The following is a 21,751-nucleotide window of genomic DNA, read 5'->3' on the forward strand; positions in this document are numbered from 1 at the left end:
TGAATTTCATCTCACTGATTCCAGACCATCTCTCTTCATTACCCAGATCTCTTTAAACGACACTCATGTCCTCTAAAGTGTGCACAGCTTGGTTTCATTTTTGGAGTTTGCAAGCAGATTGGCAATTCCATCAGCCAGATCATTAATGAAAGTATTAAACAGGACCAGACTCATTCATGAGGTCTCTTGAGAGCTTACTTACTATGTCCTCCCAGGTTGTTAGCAAATCATTGATAACAGCATTTCATTTTTTTTAGTGTTCATCTCAAAATGTGTGGTGTTTTTCTTAGGTTCTATTATTGCATTTGCTTTTGGTGGGACTGTGTGCAACCATATTAAAGCCTCACTCAAAGTCAGTGTGGGTCATATCTACTCTTCCCACCTGGCCAATTACACTGTCAAAATGGAAAACAGATTATTTGATATTTATTATTTGCTCCAATCAAACAGATATTGGCTGTTTCTTGGCACGTTATTATCCTCATGGATGCTTGTATATTGACTCATATTTTTTTCCAGGTTTTTTCTGTGTATTGAACTTTAGTTTCATTTGTCCATAATTCCTTTAGTCGGTCTTGCCTCCTTTTAAAAGATGGTGTACTCTGTTTGCCCTTTTGTAATGTTCTGGGATGTCACCTGTCGTTCACAAGTCCTAGAAGAGAATGGCTAATTATTCAGAGATGGCTCCATCTCTGCAGGGCAAATTTCATCAGGCCTTTCTGACTTGATTACATCCACCTTAACTAAATATTCGTTAACCTGTTCTCCATTCCAGCCTACATCCCTACTTACATTGTTGTCACTTTTAATTTGTGTGGAGGATCTTGTCAGCACCAACTTCTTGTTGTGTGTGCAGATGCAGCAATGTAGGTATCAGCCTTCTTTCCCTTTCTGCCCCACCTGTCTTGTGCTCATTTTTTATTCCTGCTGGTTCACTTGCCCTTCTTCTCTCCCTCAGATTTCTAATGTATTTATGAAATCTTTCTCATTGCCTTTGCTGCCCTTCAGGTGATAACTCACTTTGCTCTTTGGCTGTTCTGATTTTGTCCCTCTGTGTCTGTGCTGTCTATTTATACACTCCCTTAGACCTGTGTCCTGCTTCAACTTTTTGTCCCATTCACTTTTGATTTTCAGGTCATTAGTGAGCTCTGAATGCAAACATATTGGCCTCTTAACATCTTTTGTCTGCATTGGGATAGTTGTACCGGTTTTTTTGTCTCTTAAAATGGTCAGCTAACCTGGATTCCTTTTTCCCTTAGAATTCCTTCCCAGGGGGATGTTACCTGCCAGTCCCCCCCATCCACCTCTTTGAAGTCCATTGTCTTTATTCAACAGTTCTCACTTTTCTTTTCTCAATTTTAGAAATACTGAGGTTCCTGAAGGAAGTAGTTAGCTGCCAAAGAGAGAAAAAGGGAAAATTGCTCATGCTGGGTACTTCTGTGATCTTTCCTGAGAAGTGAGCTGTGCTTCAAAAATAGATAAAAAACAACATGTAGCCCTCTGAGGAAAGGTTGCAAATTTGGGGAGTTTGGATTTTTTTTTTTTCCTGTACACTTTTTACATCTCATTACTATAATGAACCTCCAAAACACCACTGCAACCTCCTGGTCAAGTGCACCAAAGTGGAGTCATTGGGAAAAATAAGTGAATGTAATTTTGTGCTCTGCCCTTCTATTCACTCATGGGGCTTGAAAGAAAAACCACTTGCTTTGCAAGAACGACTTATATTCAGAGCCTTTGAACTAATGTTCCTGCTCTGCCTGCCTTGTCCTCTGAGCATACACACACCTTTGCAGCTAACATTTTTGTAATCTATATAAAAACATGTTCTAGCATTTCAGAGAGAGATTAGCAGGATGAAACACTGGCAGGCACCAAGAGGGAAAACCACTTGTTTGTTTGTTTAAATATTTTACCGTGCAAGACTGTGAGATATTTCCCTTTTTCCTTCTGGGAATGTTATGCCAGCCATCTGAGGCTTCACTCTGTCTTCCTCTCTGCACTCAGTTCAGCCAGCACCCACATAGTTCCCTCAAATACTGTTAAAGATAAATGAGGCATTAATGTGCATTTGTGCACTTCAAGCTATGAGCTCCCCCTGAAAACGAGAGCTTAACCCACATCCTCCCCAGCCCTGGTTAGTATTCCTCACGGTATCCTCATATTTAGCATTTACCTGGAGCTTAGTACAAAAAAAAAGAAAAAAAAAGTGTAAGAACTCCTCCGAGAATTAGAACCAGAATTGGATGTAATCCATGTTTGCAAATTCCTGTGTTGATCCCAGGCTGGATTTGCACACCCGCTGGCCCTGAAACAGATAAGCAGGAAAACCAACAAGCTGGATTGCTGCTGCCCGCGCCGAGCGCCACCTCGGCATCGCCGGCTCTCCCCGAGTCCTGCGACAAATTAATGAGTGTTTGTATCTCTGCTGCACCGTGCCCTGCACCAACGGTGCTGTCACTTCTTGAAGGGCTTTGTATGGTGATGAGCTTGAAAGCTTTTTGATATTCATGGGGTGTTGTCTCCTCCTCCTGCCTGCTTGCTTTGGGGAATCCGGCGGCGTTGCGCTGACCCGGCGTTTAACGGGCAGCTGCCATTTAGTGAGTGTGGGAAGGGTGCAGCTCCTGGAACTGCTTGCACTTGTGCAAAAAATGCTCAACTGATGCTAAAGTGAAAAATAAGCCTCGTTTCAATGAATAACTCCTGAAAACAATGAAAACTCCTGAAGGTTTCATTTTCCAGGAGGGTTTTTAATGCTGTTTCGGCCTGGTGGGTTGCAGCACTCCCAATAGAAGGGATTTGGGATCTAATGCTATATGGAGGAAAAGTTAACAAAATAATATGAATTCTGATTGACCATCCAGATATTTCATACTCTGTAAGATACTCCTTTCCCCAAAAGTTTGCTCCAATCACCTTTTAAAGGTTTTACTTTCATTTGTAACCTTTGATTTTTAATTTTTTTCCCCTAAGATATCTGCAACATCTTATTGTCATAATCTAGTAAGGAAAGGAAGCTGCTCATTCCTCCACTGCAGCAATTGCCTGTTATAGCCCTCAAGCATACATTAATTTCTCTTTGAACACTTTCCATTTACCTCTATTGATTTGCCTCGTTTGATTTCACTTAACATTTCCTTTCTTCTCCTATCCCTTGTTGCTGAAATTCATCAACTTAATAATTTTATCTTTTTGATCTTGCATTAGCCCTAGTTATTATCCAAGCTGTAGTTTAAGTACTGAGTCTTCTGTGCCACTCAGAAAAAAATAAAAGTAATGCTTTTTATGCCAGTCTGGATCCTCATTGTCCCAAACAATCTAACAGGAGATGCAGGGGGTCAGAATGAAGTACTGGGTGTCCCTCAGGTGGGTTGTAGGTAGCAATAAAAGTGAGCTGAGTTCAGGTGTAGGGCTTGGATATTTAACTTAGAATCACCTATGGAGGTGTAGAGTTTCTTAGGAAATCTGTTAAGGGGATGGCTCTGGTTGTAAACTCAAACAGGTATTTCCTCAGACTTTAATCCAGCACAGCAGATGTAGGAGGGGACAGTGAGAGCTGGTGCTGTTTTTCACAGGGATGCAAGGAAAGGGAGTTTGCAGATCCTGTCACAGAGACAGGCTGTGACAAGTGATTTCCTCTTTCCCACAGCTAAATTAATTTTTTTACTGGCCACAGACCCACTCTTGTGTAAGATATGTAATGGCCTAGATATGTATATGTTCCTTTGCCTAATCTGGTAGTGTTTGTAATTGCTTTGCAGTATAGTGCCACCATTTAGCAGTAAATAGTTATCTTCCTATTCCCCCTCACATTTTAACTACATTTCATATTTTACAAAGGTTTAGAAAAGAGAGGAAATTACTCAACAAGGATATGTCCCAGATATCATACTTATCTTTTAATAACTAGATAAATCAACTTTTCTGCTCTTTTAATGTTCTCTGTTTCCCTCCAGGTCTTATTCTTTACATCTTATGTCCCTTTATCAAGCTCCTTTAGCCATCTTAGTTGCTTTTTCCTTCATCTTTCCTGCTTCTGTAAAAATTTCCCCAGTGCTTTTCTTTGACTGTTTTTCCTCCTTGTTAAGATCCTGCACTGGGGTTTTCACTCCCACATTCTTCACATCAGTATAAACAAAAAAGATCATATATATCAGTTCCTTCTCCCCATTGCTCTCTGCCTTTCTGTGGACTTTTAAAAAAAGATCAAAATATTGCATCATTAAAGGTAGAGAAGTACTTTGTTGAAATATATTGGACCAGTAATGGAAGAACTAATCCCATGGATAAAAGGAGATAATTTTCAGGTGAAAAAATGAAATGTTGAAAGTGTAAGACCCCAAGACTTTGCTGGGATCTAAGCACACTCAGGAGCACTGAAAAATCTAGAGAATTTTTAATTGATTAGAACAGAATAGAATTCCAGTTGGAAGGCACCTATAACAATAATTAAGTCCAGCTCCCTGACCAGTTCAGTGCTGACCAAGTTACAGCATTGTTAAGGGCTTCATCCAAATGGCTTTTAAACACAGACAGGCTTGGGGCATTGCCCACTTCTCCAGGAAGGCAGTTTCAGGGTTTGACCACCCTCTCTGTAAATAAATTCTTCCTCATGTCCAGTCTGAACCTTGGCTGAAGCAGTTTGGAACCATTCCCACATGTCCTATCAGTCCCAGGGAGATCACAGAACCCAGGTAGTTTGGGTTAGCAGCAATCTTTGAGAGCCATATGGTCCAACCCCCCTGCCATGGGCCAGGGACATTCTCAACTAAAAATGGTTGTTCCAAGCTGTGTCCAACCCGACCTTGAACATTTCCAAGGGTGGGGCAGCCACCAGCTCTCTGCACCAGTGTTTTACCACTCTGGTAGCTCAGAACTTCCCTCTCCACATCCCCTTCTCAGGGAGCTGCAGAGAACAGGGAGGTCACCCCTCAGCCTCCAGACTAGCCCAAAGTCCTCAGGCACTCCTCACAGGACATTATTCCCATCCTCTGAAGAAATCTAAATCTACCCACCCAGCTGTGGAAATGTTCCTGCAGGAATAAGCCAACCACAGCCAGGGGGAGCTGGGGCTGAAGCCACAGGTGCTCAGAAAAGTCGGGTCACTCCTTGAGGTGTTGGTACAAATTGTTCCATGTGAAGCAGCCAGGACTGTCCCTGAGCAGCTGCCAGAGAAGAAAGGACAAGGAAACCCTGGTGCATCATCAGTGGCACTGTGAGAGTCAGCACAACAAAATTAATACCATCTGTATCCCAATTAAATTCCACTGTTTGTGGCAGAGTGTGCCACACACGAGTGGCATCGATTCCAGGGACTGCAGAACTCCAGGCCTTTTCTGAGAGTGGCAATGTGGCAATTGTGGCATACTCACAGTGGGAAATAAATGGCATTTAGTTTTCTTTAATAACCATAGCTAAGATCAGCCCCTCAGATTTCATGGACTGACCTTCCCAAATGAACCATGCCAGGTTTGACTCCCCTTGGTCTTGTTACAGCCAAGATGTGGTGGGAGTTCAAACTCCAGCTGGGATATTAATTCCATGAGAAAGAGATGGCTCAGGTGCTGCAGACCTCTTTTGTCATTCGGGGGATGAGCAGAGGGTTGGCAGAACTGTGCTGTGACTGTTTTGTTTTCAGCTGGTTTGATTTGGATTTGTTGGCTGCACTCTGCCCTGTGTAACTCCATGGAGCATTTAATCATACATTCAGCTCGGGCAATAAAACCCCACATCAGTTCTGCTATTAATTGATTTTGGAAGTCAGCTGCTGGACTGGAAGTTACCACTGAGCTCCAGAAGTGAGAGCCTGATTGAATTGCTGGGTTTACAGAATGGATTTGAACATTTGGCAGACCCTCTTTGGGGGACAGTTGTCGCTAGTGGTGCGTAGGAACCCTGGAAGCCCTCCTTGCACAGTGGAATCATTAATAACCCAGGCTAAACTGTGAGCTCCTGATTGTCAGGCAGGGTGGAAGGGGGGTTATCACTTACAGGCGTCAGCTAAATTGATTATTGAGACCTGCATGGATGAAGCAGGACCACAGAGCTTGCAGCTCCTTCCTCAGGCTCTGGGCAAGGGCAGTGATGCAGAATGACAGAAGGGTGGCTTCATTGGCAGCTCTGGTTCTCACTGCTGAGGGAAAAGCATGTGCAGAAAGGAGGAGCAAGCTCTGGCTGGAGCTGTGTGAATGCTGCATGATTTGAGCAATCCAGCTGCTGGAGCTGCAGCTGAAGAACGTTGAATTTGAGCCAGTGCTGAAACTGGGAGAGGGCAGAGCAACCTGTGAGCGTGGGTTGGAAAGCTGAACCTGGAGCACTGCCTTGAACCGCCTCTGTCAGGTGAGACAATGCACCAACTCTGTTCCTTTGCTTTCCAAAAAGGTACCAGTATGCCCAGGAAAGATTAAAGTGTTTTTGCATCTTGTTGGCCTAAAGGATGGAAAGTGAACTCGGTTTCATGGCAGTTGTATCCAGCAGAGCCTCGTGTGTGAGCGATTTCCTTTGTAAGGTGTGTGGCATCTGCCAAAAAGCAGAGCTTTATAACACCAAAGGCAGTAAATTACTTTTCTTCCCGACTTCAGATAAGCATGTAATTAGGATAAGCTAATAGTGCTGGTGCTCTTTTGTCCCTGCTAGAAAGGCAGCTGAGCCTTTTCCCCTCTCTGCTTGCAGGGTACCAGGTCGCCTACCGCCTGGCCAGCAGCAGCCCCAACAAGTTCACCACGGTGGAGGTTGGTGCCACAGTCCGGCAGTTCACGGCTACAGACCTGAGCCCAGAGTCAGCCTACATCTTCAGGACATCTGCCAAGACCAGGCAGGGCTGGGGGGAGCCTCTGGAAGCCACGGTGATCACCACTGAGAAACGAGGTAATGCTAGCAAGCCATGGCTTCAGGGAATTTCTGTGCCTGCCCTGGAGCCCACGCTGCACTTAGGGGCATTTTAATAGGCTGCACCTCCTCCTTCTCACCCCATAAACCTGCCCCAATCCATAGCAACATCATGATTTGAGAAAGCAAGGCAGACTTTTATGAGACACAGTTCTTCTAACCTGCCGGGCTGTTGGAATTGATTTTTCCATCAGCTGCTATATTGGCCATATGCAGCCTCCTTTTGCAGTCAGATGGTTTTTTTGGGGTTTTTTTCCAGCTCTCTCATTTTCTAGAAAGATTGCAATCTTAAGAAAGTAAGTGATGGATGAATTATATTGATTAGGGAACGCAAAATGAGAGGCAGTGGTGTTGCAGAATTTCTCCACGGCTCCTCCATTGTGCCTCAGCCCTGACCTAATGTGTTTGTAATTACTCTGGCCTTTCACTGCCACACGCTCCAGCAGAGCCTTTGCATCTCGGTTGCCCAGGCTTCTGCTGCTTCTTGTATCAACCATGAAATGGTTGTTTGCATCCTGACTCTCCAGACAAATTCTCTTCTGAAGAGAATCTAAAGGTGGCATTTATGTGTGTGTGTAAATGAAACCAGATGTTTTGATACCAAATGTACCAAAATGTGAAAGACTTGTAAGGTATTACAGGATCTGCTCTGCATCACTGCTTGTTTTAAATGCTTTGCCTCAAGGAGCTGCTCATTCCTCCAGTTTTAGAACTGATCTATAGAGCTTCAGTTAAAAAAATTTGCATTTCCTACTTGTGCATGAAGATTTTCAATTTTTTTTTTCTGATTCAGAGCTAAAAGAGGATATGTTGGTGAATTTGTTGGTGGAGGAAAAGAGTGTGGGTTTTTCCCTGGTCTTGCACATAGGCCATGTTCCACTGCAAAGAATGTACCTGGTCTCTTGAGCTGGCAAAACCAAAACAAGCCAGGGTAACTACCAGCACCACTGGATTTATGCCATGTGATGTCTGGATATTGATATTTTTAAAGTAAAATTCTTCCTCAAAAACTAGAACCATACAACTCTTGTGCCTCAAAAGTTACAGTTCAGAGAGGAGCACACTCTGTTCACCAGGCCAGACCTCCACAGACATCTTTCAGCTGTTAGAACTTCTGCATGTTCTTGTGGACCTGCTCTTGTTCTTGCCCAAGTTATGCACTATAATGCAACCAATGGCATTTGCTTTTAATTCCTGAAATGTGCCTGATAAGCAATCATTTGTTTAAAGTCTTTTCTACACCTTGCACATCATTTATTGCAAGGGTGAGTATTTCCCATTGTATCTGCCAACATCTTCCTTTTTATTTTTCTTTAACGCTTCTAAGAGAGGAAGTTGATGTTCAGCTACCAACAGCAAGAGCCTGTGAGCTGCGTTTCAACTACTCCTGGCCTGTTTGGTTGGGTTTAAAATTCCCTCTGGCAAAGCTCTGCAGGTCATGTGCAGCCTTCCCAGTGCATAACAGTGCACTCCTCAGAGAAAGAACCTCTGGAGATGCATTAGGAAATTGGAAGAGCCTCTGCTAAAGATACTGTCCATCAAAGAGATTTATCAGCTCAAGGTTTCTCCTACCCCTGTCTGATTGTTGTCAAAGGGGAGGTTCAAAGCCTGACATGTGGAGGCTTCAAAAAAGAACCCACTATGCCAAAAAATGTGCATTCTCAAAGCTCAGAGCCTCTCCTGCTCAATAAAATGTGCTGAGATTCCCCAGACTGTGCACAAAGATGCACAATAGCTCAAGGCAGAGCTCCCAGCTCCACTGTGGGAACAATGACCCTTGTTGCTATCAGTGCTTTAGGGTTATCTTGAGTACCCAAATCTCAGTGCAACGTGATCCCTTTCTCTTATTGATGGACAGCTCTGTTGGGTCTCTACGTGCTTTGGAACCACAGGTTTACTGATCCCATTTAAAGTGTAAGGACAACAATGTGTTTTCTCAAATCAGCAAGAATTATAAAAGGGGATGATAAGGAAATTTATCCAGTGCAGCTATTCTGATAACAAGAAATTAACCTGAAATGTGTATACATGATAATAAAAATTCTAGAATAAAAGGTATTTAATTCCTATTAATTAAGGTGTATTTAATATCCTCATAGTCCTTGATACTACGATAGACAGACAAAAAATTCAATTGAAAATAAACAAAATTGGTCACTCTTGCCCTTGTAAATCCCTTGCTTAATCCCAGTATAAATCTTTACATTTTGCAGTGATGCCTGTGATTTATAGATCCCAAGTTATATAGTGGCTGTATTCTCCAGAGTCTCTGCTGCAGTGCTTTGAATCTACACTTCAGAAGAGTCCACACTGGTGATGAGGGCAGAACTGAGTCAAAAAATTTAAATGTAGCAAAAAATTAAAAGTAGTCTATAACGTCATGTGGCATGGTAGAGTCAAGACTGCACTGCCAGCCTCACCTTTGCATTTGCTTGTGGCTAAGCTCCCATAAATAAACTCTTTACCCTAATGGGTTTGTACAAACAGTCAGGGAGTATATCCTGCAACACGGGAGATTTTAAGATCTCCCATTAACAGCAGAAGGAAACCCAATCATGGTAGACTGAGTGCAAGATCTGACCTGCCCAGAAGTGCAGAGCTTATCAGCAGGATGTGTAAAATCCCTGCATGGCTGTCCCTCCCTGGCACGGAGTAACCCCGTGCCTGTCTCCGCCTGTCAGTGTAAGGCGCTGACCTTTCGCGCCGTGCTGCTGCTCGCAGGCTGCTGGCACCCAGGGCTTCCTCCAGCTAATAGCTTACAAGTCTTTGGGCACTGATGTCAGCGAGAGCAGGCTGCAGAGAAATGCCAAAACACACAGGAAATGGTTTTAGGGGATGGCAGGGAAATGAAGCGCTGGCCGTGCGGAGCGGTGAGGAATCAGGCAGGCTGAGGTGTGTTTATGGAAACAAGTGCTGATGAAGTTGAATTGAATTGCTTCTCAAAAGCAAGTCACTGCGGTGTCTCCAATCAATTTCTGCTTTATTACATGCCACACATTTTAATCAGAATCAATAATCTTCATGATAAACAATTAAACAATTATTCCTCACTCTATAGAGTTTCTCTATTGAAATCGATGGAGTGCGGAGATGCGGTGACGGGAAAGGAGATCTGTAATGAAACAGTTGGGGGCTGGCATGCTCACACCTGCATTGCCATTCCCTGCTCATCCCAGAGCTGTAGCGTAATTACTCTGGAGAGAGCTCCCTCAGCACTGCCTGCTTTGACTTTGCAGGTTCAAGGTTAGTGCGTGTGAAGGGAAGAGTTGGGGGGCTCTGGAAGGGACCTGCACCAGGTGCTCCAGCTCTGTGCTGGTTCCTTGCCTGGTGCAGGAATTCAGCATCAGCTGTGTGTGCTTGAACTCTGCCACACAGCAGCCTGTTCCAGCTTGCCCCTTCCTCTTCCTTGTGCCTCAGCTGGGGGAAGAGGATCCCACACAGCACAGACAGAACAGAGTTCCTGGTACCAACAAGTAAGAACAGGTTAAAAAGTGAGCTCATTTACACACAGATTCTGTCAAAAGAGCAATTGGAGCCAGAAGCACAGCTGAGTTTCATTAAAGACTGTCTTGCTTTACTTGGCTGCCAGTCCTGATGATTTTTCTTTAACCTGCTGAATGAAGAGCCCCAAAGATTGAGGTCCAGTGTGATGAAGGTTTATATTCTATGGTGACCTTTGATGCAGGGAGATAACAATCAGCTTTACTGCTCCTCCTTGCAGTAGAAGGATAAGGAACGGGATGGTTGTATCCTCCATGAGGCAAATCCAAAAATTCAATGCCCTGTGACTTTACCTATATGAAAATCTGTCACATTTTACATTGCTGTGAAGTTCCTCTCAAAGCAGCTGAATTGTGGTCTGATTGCAGAACGACCAGCCCCGCCCAGGCAGGTGCTGGCCCCGCAGGGTGACGTGTCCTCCCGGAGCCTGCTGCTGACCTGGGTCCCTGGCAGTGACGGATCCTCCCCCATCCGCTACTTCACGGTGCAAGTGCGGGAGCTGCCGCACGGGGACTGGCAAACCTACTCCTCCTCCATCAGCCACGAGGCCACGTCCTGCATCATCGAAAGGTACCGCCTGATCTAGCACAGAAACTCCCATTCTTTCCCACTGGTTGGGAAACCAAAACAAGCATCACTCAGCCTCACGTTCTTTTTGGGGGAGAGAGGTTAAGTGAGGCCACTGCTCCCATTTTAGAGGTGGTGTTATGAACAGCAGTTGAGAGATTTGCTGAAGGTCATGCAATAAATCTAATTAAAGTTGGGCTGCAGTGCATCTTTTTGAAGCTTTTCCTGGAAGCTCACCACCACAGATAACACTACTCAGACTAAATCATATGTAGCTACACAGTGCTCTGTAAAATACAACTAGTTAAAAATCCTTTCAGCAATGACTGATGTTAAAATCCACTCTGAATGCTGCATTGCAATTATCTCTATATAAGCTTTTCCAGATGAAATGAGAACCATTTTTATCTGTATTTTCCATACTGAAGTTTATAGATAGCATCAGAATGTTTAAACTTTGTTATTCAGCCTTCATTATATCCTCTGCAATACTGGTGTAATTAAAGTCCTTGTAACATCAGCAGAAGTAATTGAATGTCTACGAGCAGGTACTTGTTTTGCTGTCCATTTCCTCTGTTGACGAGCCAGTACAAATCAGATTATTTCTAAAAGGCCATGAGCTTTAGGAGAATCAGGTATTCTGAGCATTCAGATACAGATTTTTTTTGGTCTGTTATTAAAAGCTTTGGGGGCTGTAGTATATGGCAGCTCACTGGTTGTGTGCCAGCATCTTTCCAGTCAAAACCTGCAAAAACAAGGAAACCATCTATGTCACTTAGATTTGACATTGCCATGACTGAAAACAAAAGATCAAAAAGGATGATTCATATTAATCAAGTTACTGTAGGCAAGTAATTCTGTCCTGGTAGGGTGGCACTGCTGAAAGAGATTTCTTGTCCTCCTTGCTAAAAGCACTTTCCTGTGGAAGTCCAGAAGAGTCGTTGCTGTCCATCAGAATGCATTATCCTTGATGTTTAATCATTCCTTACGAGTAACTTGGGTTTGTAGTCAATGTTACATCTGCCAGTGGATGGTTAGGCACTGCCAATTAATTAGTGAAATCCCCTGTAAGTCACAGCTCTGCATTTCAAACCTCTGCTGTGACTCCAAAGGCAGCCTCCCCTTCACCTCCCCTGCCAAGCCAAGGCAGAATCATCTTTGCAAGGTTATGTCAGCTGGAAATCACTCTTTGCATATCTTAAAGCACCACATAGATAAAAGAGCTGCAGGGAACCTGTTGTTGCTGTCTTTATTAAATAATCCAAATAATGGAATTAATTTGGGATTCAGCAGGAGCGAAATGCACTGATCAAGTGGTGAGGTGTAGGGGATTAGTCAGGAGCTGGCACTCTGAATTCCAGAGCCTGCTGGGCACTGGCTGACCCTGGGCATGTCCCCTGCCCCCTCCCCATCCATGCTCAGAGGGTGGGCTGACTCAGGTGGCTTTGGAGGATATCTCAGCAAAGCACCTTGACACCAGGCTCTGCACAGCCATGCAGAACTCAGATAGCAAGCCCCAGTCGTGGGCTGCTCCATGAGCTGCAGCCTCAGGTCTGTTTTCTGATGCCCAATCCAGTGATAAATCCGTGAGTGTTTCAGGGAGCTCAGGGCAGGGACATCAGGGGTGGGAACGCCTGGAAGCTGGGGGAGACTGGGGAGAGGAGCCAAACTGCTCAGTGACTCTGGTTGGCAGTGGGCAGGTTCCCTGTGGAGGCAGGCTGTGTGGAGGGAGGGAGATTTCATTGCTCAGCCTTGTTTTCCCCATTGCACAGCTTGAACCCGTTCACCTCTTACAAGCTGCGAGTGAAGGCCACCAACGACATCGGGGACAGCGACTTCAGCGCGGAGACAGAGGCAGTCACCACCCTGCAGGATGGTAAGGGAGCAGGGCAGGGGCATCCCCGAGGGGTGGGGGCTCCCCAGGGCTCCTGGAGCCACTGCAGGGTGTTCTCCATGGAGGCTGCAGTGCAAACCAGCAGCCCCAGCAGTTCTGTCCACGGGAAGCTGACCCAGGTAGCAATGAGATGTGGCTGAATTAACAGGCAGCCTTTAAATGTCCTGCTGTGCCCTCTGATAATGAATCATACTTTCAGGAGTCTCAAAATGGATTTAAACTTCGTTTGATTGGCTTCCAAATTCTGCACTAACCATTATCTTTGCAGAAATTGAATAATTTACAAGAGAGCATTAAAAATAAATGTAGAACCCTGCATACATTTGAAGAAGTTTCTTCAATTGTTTTCCTCTCACAATCCACATCAGTCTGCAGAATGGCAAAATTGCTGAGGTATAAGTAAGAAAGAGTATGAAGCTCCTGGAAACATGAGCATTTAATCCTGCAGATCAGGACTAATAAACTGTGAATGACATTGACAAGGCTTTTATTTTTAGCCTTAGAGATCAGCTTCTAATTCCTTGATTGTATAAAGTCGATGCCTGAATGCAGAAGTAGCTCTGATGTCTTGAATGCAGGAAGGAACTTTGCAAAGGGGGAAAAGCATCAGTATGTGCTTTTACCCTGGGAAATTGGGTAATCCTGGGATACATACATGGGTTAATATAAATATGTGGGTGGTGTGAGGTGGGGATCAATCTCTTTTCCCAAGTAGGAAGTGGTAATACATAAGGAAATGGCCTGGTTGCTCTAGGGGAAGTTTAGATTGGATATCAGGGAAAATTTTTTCCCTGTAGGGTTTCTCAAGCACTGACAAAGGCTGCCTAGGGCAGTGGTGGAGTCCCCATCCCTGGAGGGATTTAAAAGTTATGTACATGTGGCAGCTGGGGACATGCTTTAGCAGGGGGCTTGGGAGTGCTGACTCAATAGTTGGACTTAATGGCCTTAGAGGTCTTTTCCAACCTGAATGGTTCTGTGGCTTTATGTATATATATGGTGCCAGAAATTATTTCCTACAGAGCAAGGAGTGACAAGTTAGAAATGACACGGAGATATAAAAATAGGAGGCCATTTTGCCAGGGAATGTGATCTTGAAATCAGAAGAGCAGAGGACAGAGCTCAGGAGCGTGGGAAGTTAAACAGGAGCCCAGGTAATACCTGACTAATGTGCTAAGCAGCCCCTTAAAGGCATCCTGGCTCTGCACCTTCCTGCACAGCAGCAGCAGGGTCAGTGCAGGCTGTAGCTGGTGCTAATGAGGCAGCACTGACTCACTGTTGTGGAATTTGAAATTTCATTTTAAGTTCTCTTTGAATTTAGCTACAGTGGATCCAGAGTTGTGCTTGGCCTCCTCACAACACAACTGGGAAAAAACTGTGAAAGCTTCTCACCTCCTCAACAAACTGAGCATTTATTCTGCTGAGCAGCCCCGGTGCTGCCACTTGAGCATTGCACTGTGGAGGGCTGTGAGCTCCTGATAAGCCTTTGCCTCATGTTTGAGCTGCTGAGGAGTGTCTGGGAGTGCCACAGGCCATGGGCACAGGAAGGGGTTAACCTGTCTGTGGTCAGTCAAGCTGTTCTGACTAAAATAATGTGTGACTATGTGACACAAACTCCTAAATTCAAGGTGGGCTTGCCCCAAAGGTGATAAAAAAATCTCCTGGAAAATCTGGGAGCACTTTTCTCACCCTTTGGAGCCAGCACACAGCTGGTTTAACTTCCTTACAGGTGGGCACTGGTGGTGTGTGAGCAGCTGGCTGCTGCAGCTGCCTCCAGGTTCATGCCCTGAGCTGTTCTTACTCTGCTCAAGCTGCCAAGGCCACAGGTAGAGCAGGGGATGTAAGAGGGGTGCCTGGCTCTCCCTGTGTTCCAACATCCACATCCACCATGCTGCTTTTGAGACCCACCACGAAGCAGCTGGGATGGAAGATTTCCTTCAGCAGTGAAGAAAAAGAACCTTTTGAATGAAAGAAAAGCTGCCCCTTTTCCACCCTCTTGCTGTAACTGCTTTTGTTTCCTTTTTCTCTTGTTTAGTCCCAGATGAGCCACCCAGTTCTGTGTTGGTGACTCCCCACACGACTTCCTCTGTCCTTGTGCAGTGGCAGGTGGGTAAAATGAAAGATTCTGATGTTCCTGTGAACAATTTTTTGGCTGCTTTGACTTGTTGAATTTAAAGGGACATTGCCAGGGACGTTTTCTTGAACTGGAAATATTGTACTAACATTGAAGGACTGCAGCTACTTCCTTATTTGCCTGATCTAGAATAAATTTTAGTGATGAATGGAGATTGCTGGCAGTTGCTTTTAACTGGGAGGTAAAGGAGTGTCTGTAAGATTGTTACTTGTCAGATTCCTGCCCTTTCATTGCTATCCATGGATGTGCATCTTTACATGGGAAATATTCCACGGAGTGTGGTGTTGGTGAGCTCAGGTAATCAGCTCACATCATGCACAGCCTCCTCCTGCTGCTGGAATGATCAGAAGCCTGAGGTCAGTGCCTGAGATCCCATTCATACCTCTGAGGAGCTCCACACACCCTCTTGACTCTTTGAGAAGGAAACATTGAGTTTCTTCAGAGAAAAGAAAAGAAGTTTGAGCTCTCCGCAGTCTCTCCGGGTTGGTTGGGGAAATATTTGTGTCAAGTCTGCATTTTACACTGGCATTTCCTCTGCCTTCCTTTATCTCTCAATCCTGGCCTCCTGGGAGATGAAGGAACATTTTGTGATCCAGTGCCTGAGGTTTCTTTTTGCAGAGTGAGCATTAATAGAGGGACCCCAGTGGGGTACTGCACGTTATCCATAACCCATCCTGGAAAGGCTCTGCCCACCCTGCTCCCCAGACAATGTCCCCACACATAATAAGGATGACTTTGGACAGATTGCATTAGAGTGAAAAATGTACATATGCATTTACAGTACAGATGGGACTCCTTGCATTTTGGGGAGAAAAATATATGGATGAGGGTGTGTTTATTGCTGTGCAGCAGCAGTTTAAAATCTGCCTGGCTGTGCTCTGGGTGCCTGGCCCCAGCTCACACAGGATAATCCTGAGCAGCAGCATTGCTTACAGCATGTTGAGCTAACAGGAAACATGATGAGAAGTTTTGCCAAAGGAATTATGGAGAGATGCAAATCTACCTCCCCTCCTACAAGAGCCCCAGCAAAGGGGGAAAAAGAACAGAAGGAGAGGACAGAGAGGCTGTGAGGCACAATGGACCACAGAAATAAACATTCCCCCAGCTGACTGATTACTGGTGTGTAGTTAATGTGAAATAGGTGGTTGTTTAGGTAATTGGATGCTTTTCATTTCATGAAAGTGAGATGGGGTTGTTGTGCCAGAGCCATCTCAAGGGAGTTGTGGGCGATTATATGTCATTACCACATGTATATTAATAGGTCCTGGTAATTCAACCGTACTATATTTTTCAAATAAACAAAAATCTTCAAGTCCCACAATAGCCTCCAATTAAGAGGAAGTTTCACAGCAGTGTCTAAGAAATAATGTAAACTGAAAACAGCAGTCAAGCTAAATGGGAGAGTGGATTTCCAAGCAAAGCTAAATTTTTAACTTTGAGCTGTGTTAATAATTCACAAAACAAACTCTCCATGCACTATCTGGGCTTTCAGCTGCTTGGTCCAATCAGTCCATTATTTTTAAATTTAAAGGAGGAAGAAAATAAGTAATTTCCAGTGAGGTCTGTTGTATCAATAATGCAGAGTTATTTCAAATGTTCTGGAGGATGTTACACTTAACATCAGGATCATGTACTGTTCTGCTTCTACCTTAGAGATAACAATTATTCAAACTTACATTTCAGTCTTTATTTATTTATTTCTCTTTAAACAGCACTAAAATGTTTCTCTTTCTTCTGTACAACCTTATGGGCTGCCACTCATAACCATTTTACCTATTTCAGCAGATCCCCAGGCCATTCTACAAAATCCTAAATAATCCATTGCATCAAAAGTAGAGTTTTGTCCACTGAAGACAGACAGGAAGGGGAAGACCTGACCTTTTAGCAGAGTACCCTTTCAAGGAAAGAACCATCATTTCTGTGGCTAAAAGAGAGGTAGTTTGCAAACTATTTATTAGCTGAGCTTTCCTGTCCTAAATCTCAAGGATGGAAAAAATGGAGAATCACATGATAGCATAAGAAAACAATGCTTGGTCTCATAAGACCAGTGTTGGGTCACAAGGAGAAATTAATCCTTACCTGTTAGGCAGTTACATGGCAGAGCAGGGAGTCACAGTCTCCTCCTCAGCTTCAGCAGGGTTTTCCTTTTAGAGTTCTGCAGGATCATCCACTTCAACTTGGTTTTTTCCACCATAAATTTAAAAAAAACTTTATTAGTAATTAAAAAAGGGGAAGTCATAGGTAGGCAAGGGCACTGCTGTGCTGTGAAGCCCTTCTCTGCAGGGGCACCATCAGGGCTAAAGTAACTTGAGTGTAATACAGAAAACAGAAAGTCTTAAGATTGGAAAAGAAAAAAGAAGATATCAGGAGAGAAGAACTGATAATTTTCCATCTCATCCTCTTGCCACAGGAGAGTGTTTCAGCTGGTCCATGAGCAGTAGCGACATGGGGCAGCCCTGGATAAACCTGGCACTTTTTTTGGTCTGTTTTCTTAGTCCCTTGGACAAGGGGCTCTCAGCCTGAGACCAGGAAAGGCTGTTGTACAAGAGCTTGATTTATTTGCCTTGTAAAATGCAGTCGTAGAGGGAATATGATTGCCCTTTCTAAAATACATCACAGGAGTAAACAGCCCACAGGGAGAAGAACAATTTAACCCAAAAGGCAATGTTAGCACAGGAACAAATGGTTAGAAACTGGCTATGAATTATTTAGATTAGAAATTAAATGAAGGTTTCTAACAGCCCGAGTGGTGAGGCTGGGAACAGATTCCCAACAGGAATATGGGAAGCTGAGGAATCAGCTCGATTTCTGTGGAGGCTGTTCTGTCTGTGAAAGAAGCTCTCAGCAGGTGGGGTTTGCACTGGGAGATCCCAGCCCTGATGATCCTCCAGGTCTCTCACAATCTGCATCCACAGCATCGTTCTCTGCTGCAGATGCCAAATATCAGTGAAAGGTGCTCAGGGCTCTGCCAGATGTGGAGCACGATGATGAGCACAAAACAATCATGAGTGAGAGATCTCCAACCAGGCAGAGCAAGTGAAATCTTGGGAGAGTTTGGGTTGCTTTCAGCAGGCTCTGTGCAGGACAACTGCAAAAGAAGGCAGCTTCTTGCTGAAGAAGGTTCTGCTCCTTTTCCTGGTGGCTGTGTACTTTCTTTATACTCTGGTTCATGTAATTTTCTTTTTTTTGGTTTCCATAAAATGCAGTCTTTCTACTTAGTCCCTTCAGCCCTCACCCAAAGCAAGGTCCTTGGCACTAACAGGACAATTCCTCTCCCTCCTCTTGCCATTGTAAGGAGTAATGGAAAATTCATGTCATTTCTGGAAGCAGAATGCCAGGTTATTACCAAAGATCTTCCTCCTTTCTATCAAGATGTCCTTATCTCTTCATTAAAATTACAAGGTATTGCCTTCTATTGTGACAGTGTTTCACACCAGCAGTTAATTTTTACACAATGCTTTTCCTTAGTAAAATTCTCAGGGCTGGTAGGGATCTTTCTGGATTAAAGGTAAGATCATCATTTAAATCCTTTTCATTTATACTTTCAGCCCCTTAAATTTCAGTTAAAGAATCTTTCAAAGATAAATGGCTCAAGGCATCTCTTCTCTGCAGTTCTTAGCCTGCATTAGACTCAGGAAAGTATTTTTTTCTCCAAAACATGAGGAATCCCTTTGCTTGTCTCTACTTAAGCAAGCCACCCAGACACAAATCTCCTTTTCAGTGTGCCAGCTGTGTATCTGTAGCTGTAGGAGGATGTGAGGGGCTGTGGGAGAAGCCTTGCTGAGTTGTTTTGTCTTTGAGCATCTCCCAACATGATTCAGAAGGAAAAAACTCATTTTTGAGCCAGCCCATGGCTGTATGTGCCAAACTGCTCTGAGCTGTTATGGAGGAGCCCTTGGTTTTCCTCTGTGCCCACACCAGAGCCCATCACACTGTAACTTCTCTCTAAATGCCTGTATGAGGCGGTTATTAGACTTATTTTTTTCTTCCTAATCAAAGCCAGAACAATTTTTATTATTCCTTTTTATTTTCCTTTTTATTTTCTCATCAGTCTTTCAGTAAAATAATGCCAAATGAAGACTGTCCTGTGATCAGTCCCCAAGGAAAAGAAATAAATTCTGTCTGTGACAAAATGATTTATTTCCTTTTAGAAGAAGTGAAACACTCTCTGGTTGTTCCAGTGTTGGTGGAAGGAAACCTGCATTTCCAGGGAGTGCTTATTTATACTTTTCATCACACCCAGGTTTCTGTGGGCCAAGATGGAAAGGAGCTTGGTTCATTGTGTGGATTTCTCAGTCAAGAGCCTTTTGCAATGGTCACAGCTGAGCAAAATCCTCAAAGCTGCCTTTAACTTGTGCTTTCAAACACACAACCTCCGACCCTGTGCGTTATTAATGTCTGTTTGCACTGAGCACAGAGCCACTGTCTGTTGCCAGGCACATCCTCACTGTTCCCCGTGGGTGTTTTGCAGCCCCCCAGGGTGGAGAGTGTGAACGGGCTCCTGCTGGGATACCGCATCTACTACCGCGAGCTGGACCACGACCCCGCGCCCGGGACGGGCTCCAGGAGCATCCAGAGCCCCTCGGCCCTCAGAGCAGAGCTCACACGTAAGCTGGCACCTTAAAATATCCCACACTTACTGGGATTACACCAGGCACTGCACCCCTTCTTGTCCTATAGAAATAAAATGTAAGTCTTAGAGTGCTGGGAGTAATTCAGGTTTTACACAATCAGCCTGAAGACGCTGAAAAATGCAAGTGATTCAGTGTGATCAGCGTTGCAATGGTCTGTGCTGATCTCTGCCAGCATACTGGCATTGATGGTCTGTCCCCCATGTGCCTTCTGATTTCCTGCTCCCCACTACCTCCACTTCATAATTACCCTGGTACACTTTGTTGTTCAGCCTTCAAATGAGAGACACTTCATTTTCCTCAGCTGGAAACCTTTTCCTTTCTTGCTGTTATTTTTCAATAGTTTTTATAATTGACATTTTGTTTTTCTTTTTACAGTATGAGGAAAACAGCTGAGGAGAATTTTTAAATAGAATTTTTATAATTTCAAAGTGCTTGTCCATATTTTAGAAGAAAATAGCAAAGATGAACAAGAATTTTTAGGTGCCTGCTTACCACGTTAGTCACTGGGATTTATGGCTCATATGGAAAGAGGGTGGAGAGGAAGAAGAATAATAGAAAAAAAATGAAAAGGCTTTTTAGATAAATGCTAGAAAGGAAATCAGAGGGAAGAATAGACAGAATAAGATGATGTGAGGCAGACATGTGAACACTCAGGAGCTGGAGAAATAAGGTCCTGCAATGAGATGTGCTCGTGGAGGGACCAGCTTTTGTCCTCCTTGATGTCAGTGGGATATTCAGAATAAGATAATACTCCAAGAGCAGCAGAATAGGGTTCAGTGAGACTATTTTAATATCTCACATCATCTGCCATGCTTTCCTGAAGCTACAGAAGTGATTTCTACAAAAGCAAGGGTGAATTTTAATGAGGGTGTGGACAAGTGGGTGCTTTAAATACAAAGTAAGCACCTAACTCTGACCTCACTTACATGATCAGAGCTAATGAGACTTCTCAGACTGAGAAGCCTGAACCAGGACAGAGGTGTAAAGCTCTTGTAGGTGTAGGAATGCAGAAGGGTTTTTCTCAGACACTAACTGAATGATGGTGTACATTATGAAATAAATAATTTGGATGCTCTCACAAGACAGGGAGCCTCTTCTGGCTCTGCAGCAATGTTCCTAATCACTGTAGAGGAGAAGAAACGAGTTGTACGTCTCCAGGGAGTCAAGAGACAGAGAGAGCAAGGGGTAGAGAAAAACGTATTTTAAAATAAATTTCCTTCTCTCTTCTCATAATTCTCACCTTAGAACACCTCTGTTCCTCACTGACCCACAGTTTTGCACAGCTTAGCATATTATTACAATTCACTCACAGCAGGAATATTGAATTCTTTAAGTGAAACTGTGGGAAATCAAATTCACACTTAAAGAAACAGGTCCTGCCCTAATGTAAGTGTTCACTTTGTGGTCCACATTCCGGCTCAGTACTCTACAGCTCCTCAGGTTTTGAATTTTGCATCTCAAGAAATCAGGATGTAATGTACCACTGAGAGCTTTCGCCCCTAGAAATCATTTCATTTTTACTCATTTGTTCTATTTAATCTAAAAGCCAGAACATCTTTGTGTTGTGTATTTGTGAGTTCCTCTGTTTGAGGAGGAAATGAAACAGCCCCATGTGGGCGAGATGCTCTCGATGTGCTACGAGAGAGCGATGTGATTTTATTGCCCTTCAAGGTATATTCCTAAAGCTTAAACTGTGTATGGGTGTGCTGCCTCATTTGCCTCTGTCTCTGCTGTACATCATTTGCAATAACTATTTCCTTGCACTGTAACAAGCTTTCTGCTTTGCTTGCCCTGAATAGCCCAAGGCAGCTTCAAGACAGTGAACAGCAGCTCTGCATTAACGACGTATGAATTAACACGTAAGTGCACACTGCCTTCAGTTGAGAATCTCTGTAATGGTTCAAAATATACCACAGGCAAACTCCTGTGGCTCTCCTCCATGGATCCAGCAGAAATCAACACAGATTAATGACTCTGGCCTTCTCCAGTTTCTTTTTCTTTAAGCCTTTGCTTCCCCTATGCCCAGAGACATCGATGATGCAAGTAGGTAGCTGTTGTAAAAACATGGCTGCTGGGAAGGTAAAACACTACTGACTGTAACAACCCAGTATTGCTGATGCTAAATGAATTTTGATT

At 44.0% G+C, this 21,751-nt stretch overlaps 1 protein-coding gene across 3 annotated transcripts in view; it reads left to right on the forward strand.

The window, feature by feature from the left end:
- SDK1 (sidekick cell adhesion molecule 1) overlaps positions 1 to 21,751 on the forward strand; it is a 385,780-nt gene that overhangs the window by 316,714 nt on the left and 47,315 nt on the right. For 2 of the 3 annotated variants that reach the window (XM_056503413.1, XM_056503412.1), the window contains 6 exons: positions 6,673 to 6,867; positions 10,758 to 10,959; positions 12,729 to 12,832; positions 14,883 to 14,953; positions 19,453 to 19,588; positions 21,415 to 21,474. In XM_056503413.1, the coding sequence (XP_056359388.1) occupies positions 6,673 to 6,867; positions 10,758 to 10,959; positions 12,729 to 12,832; positions 14,883 to 14,953; positions 19,453 to 19,588; positions 21,415 to 21,474 (768 nt within the window). The remainder of the gene's footprint in view (positions 1 to 6,672; positions 6,868 to 10,757; positions 10,960 to 12,728; positions 12,833 to 14,882; positions 14,954 to 19,452; positions 19,589 to 21,414; positions 21,475 to 21,751) is intronic. The other variant, XM_056503414.1, reaches the window with a different exon arrangement.

This window comes from Oenanthe melanoleuca, chromosome 14 (assembly GCF_029582105.1).
Source record: "Oenanthe melanoleuca isolate GR-GAL-2019-014 chromosome 14, OMel1.0, whole genome shotgun sequence".
NCBI classification, from domain to species: Eukaryota; Metazoa; Chordata; class Aves; order Passeriformes; family Muscicapidae; genus Oenanthe; species Oenanthe melanoleuca.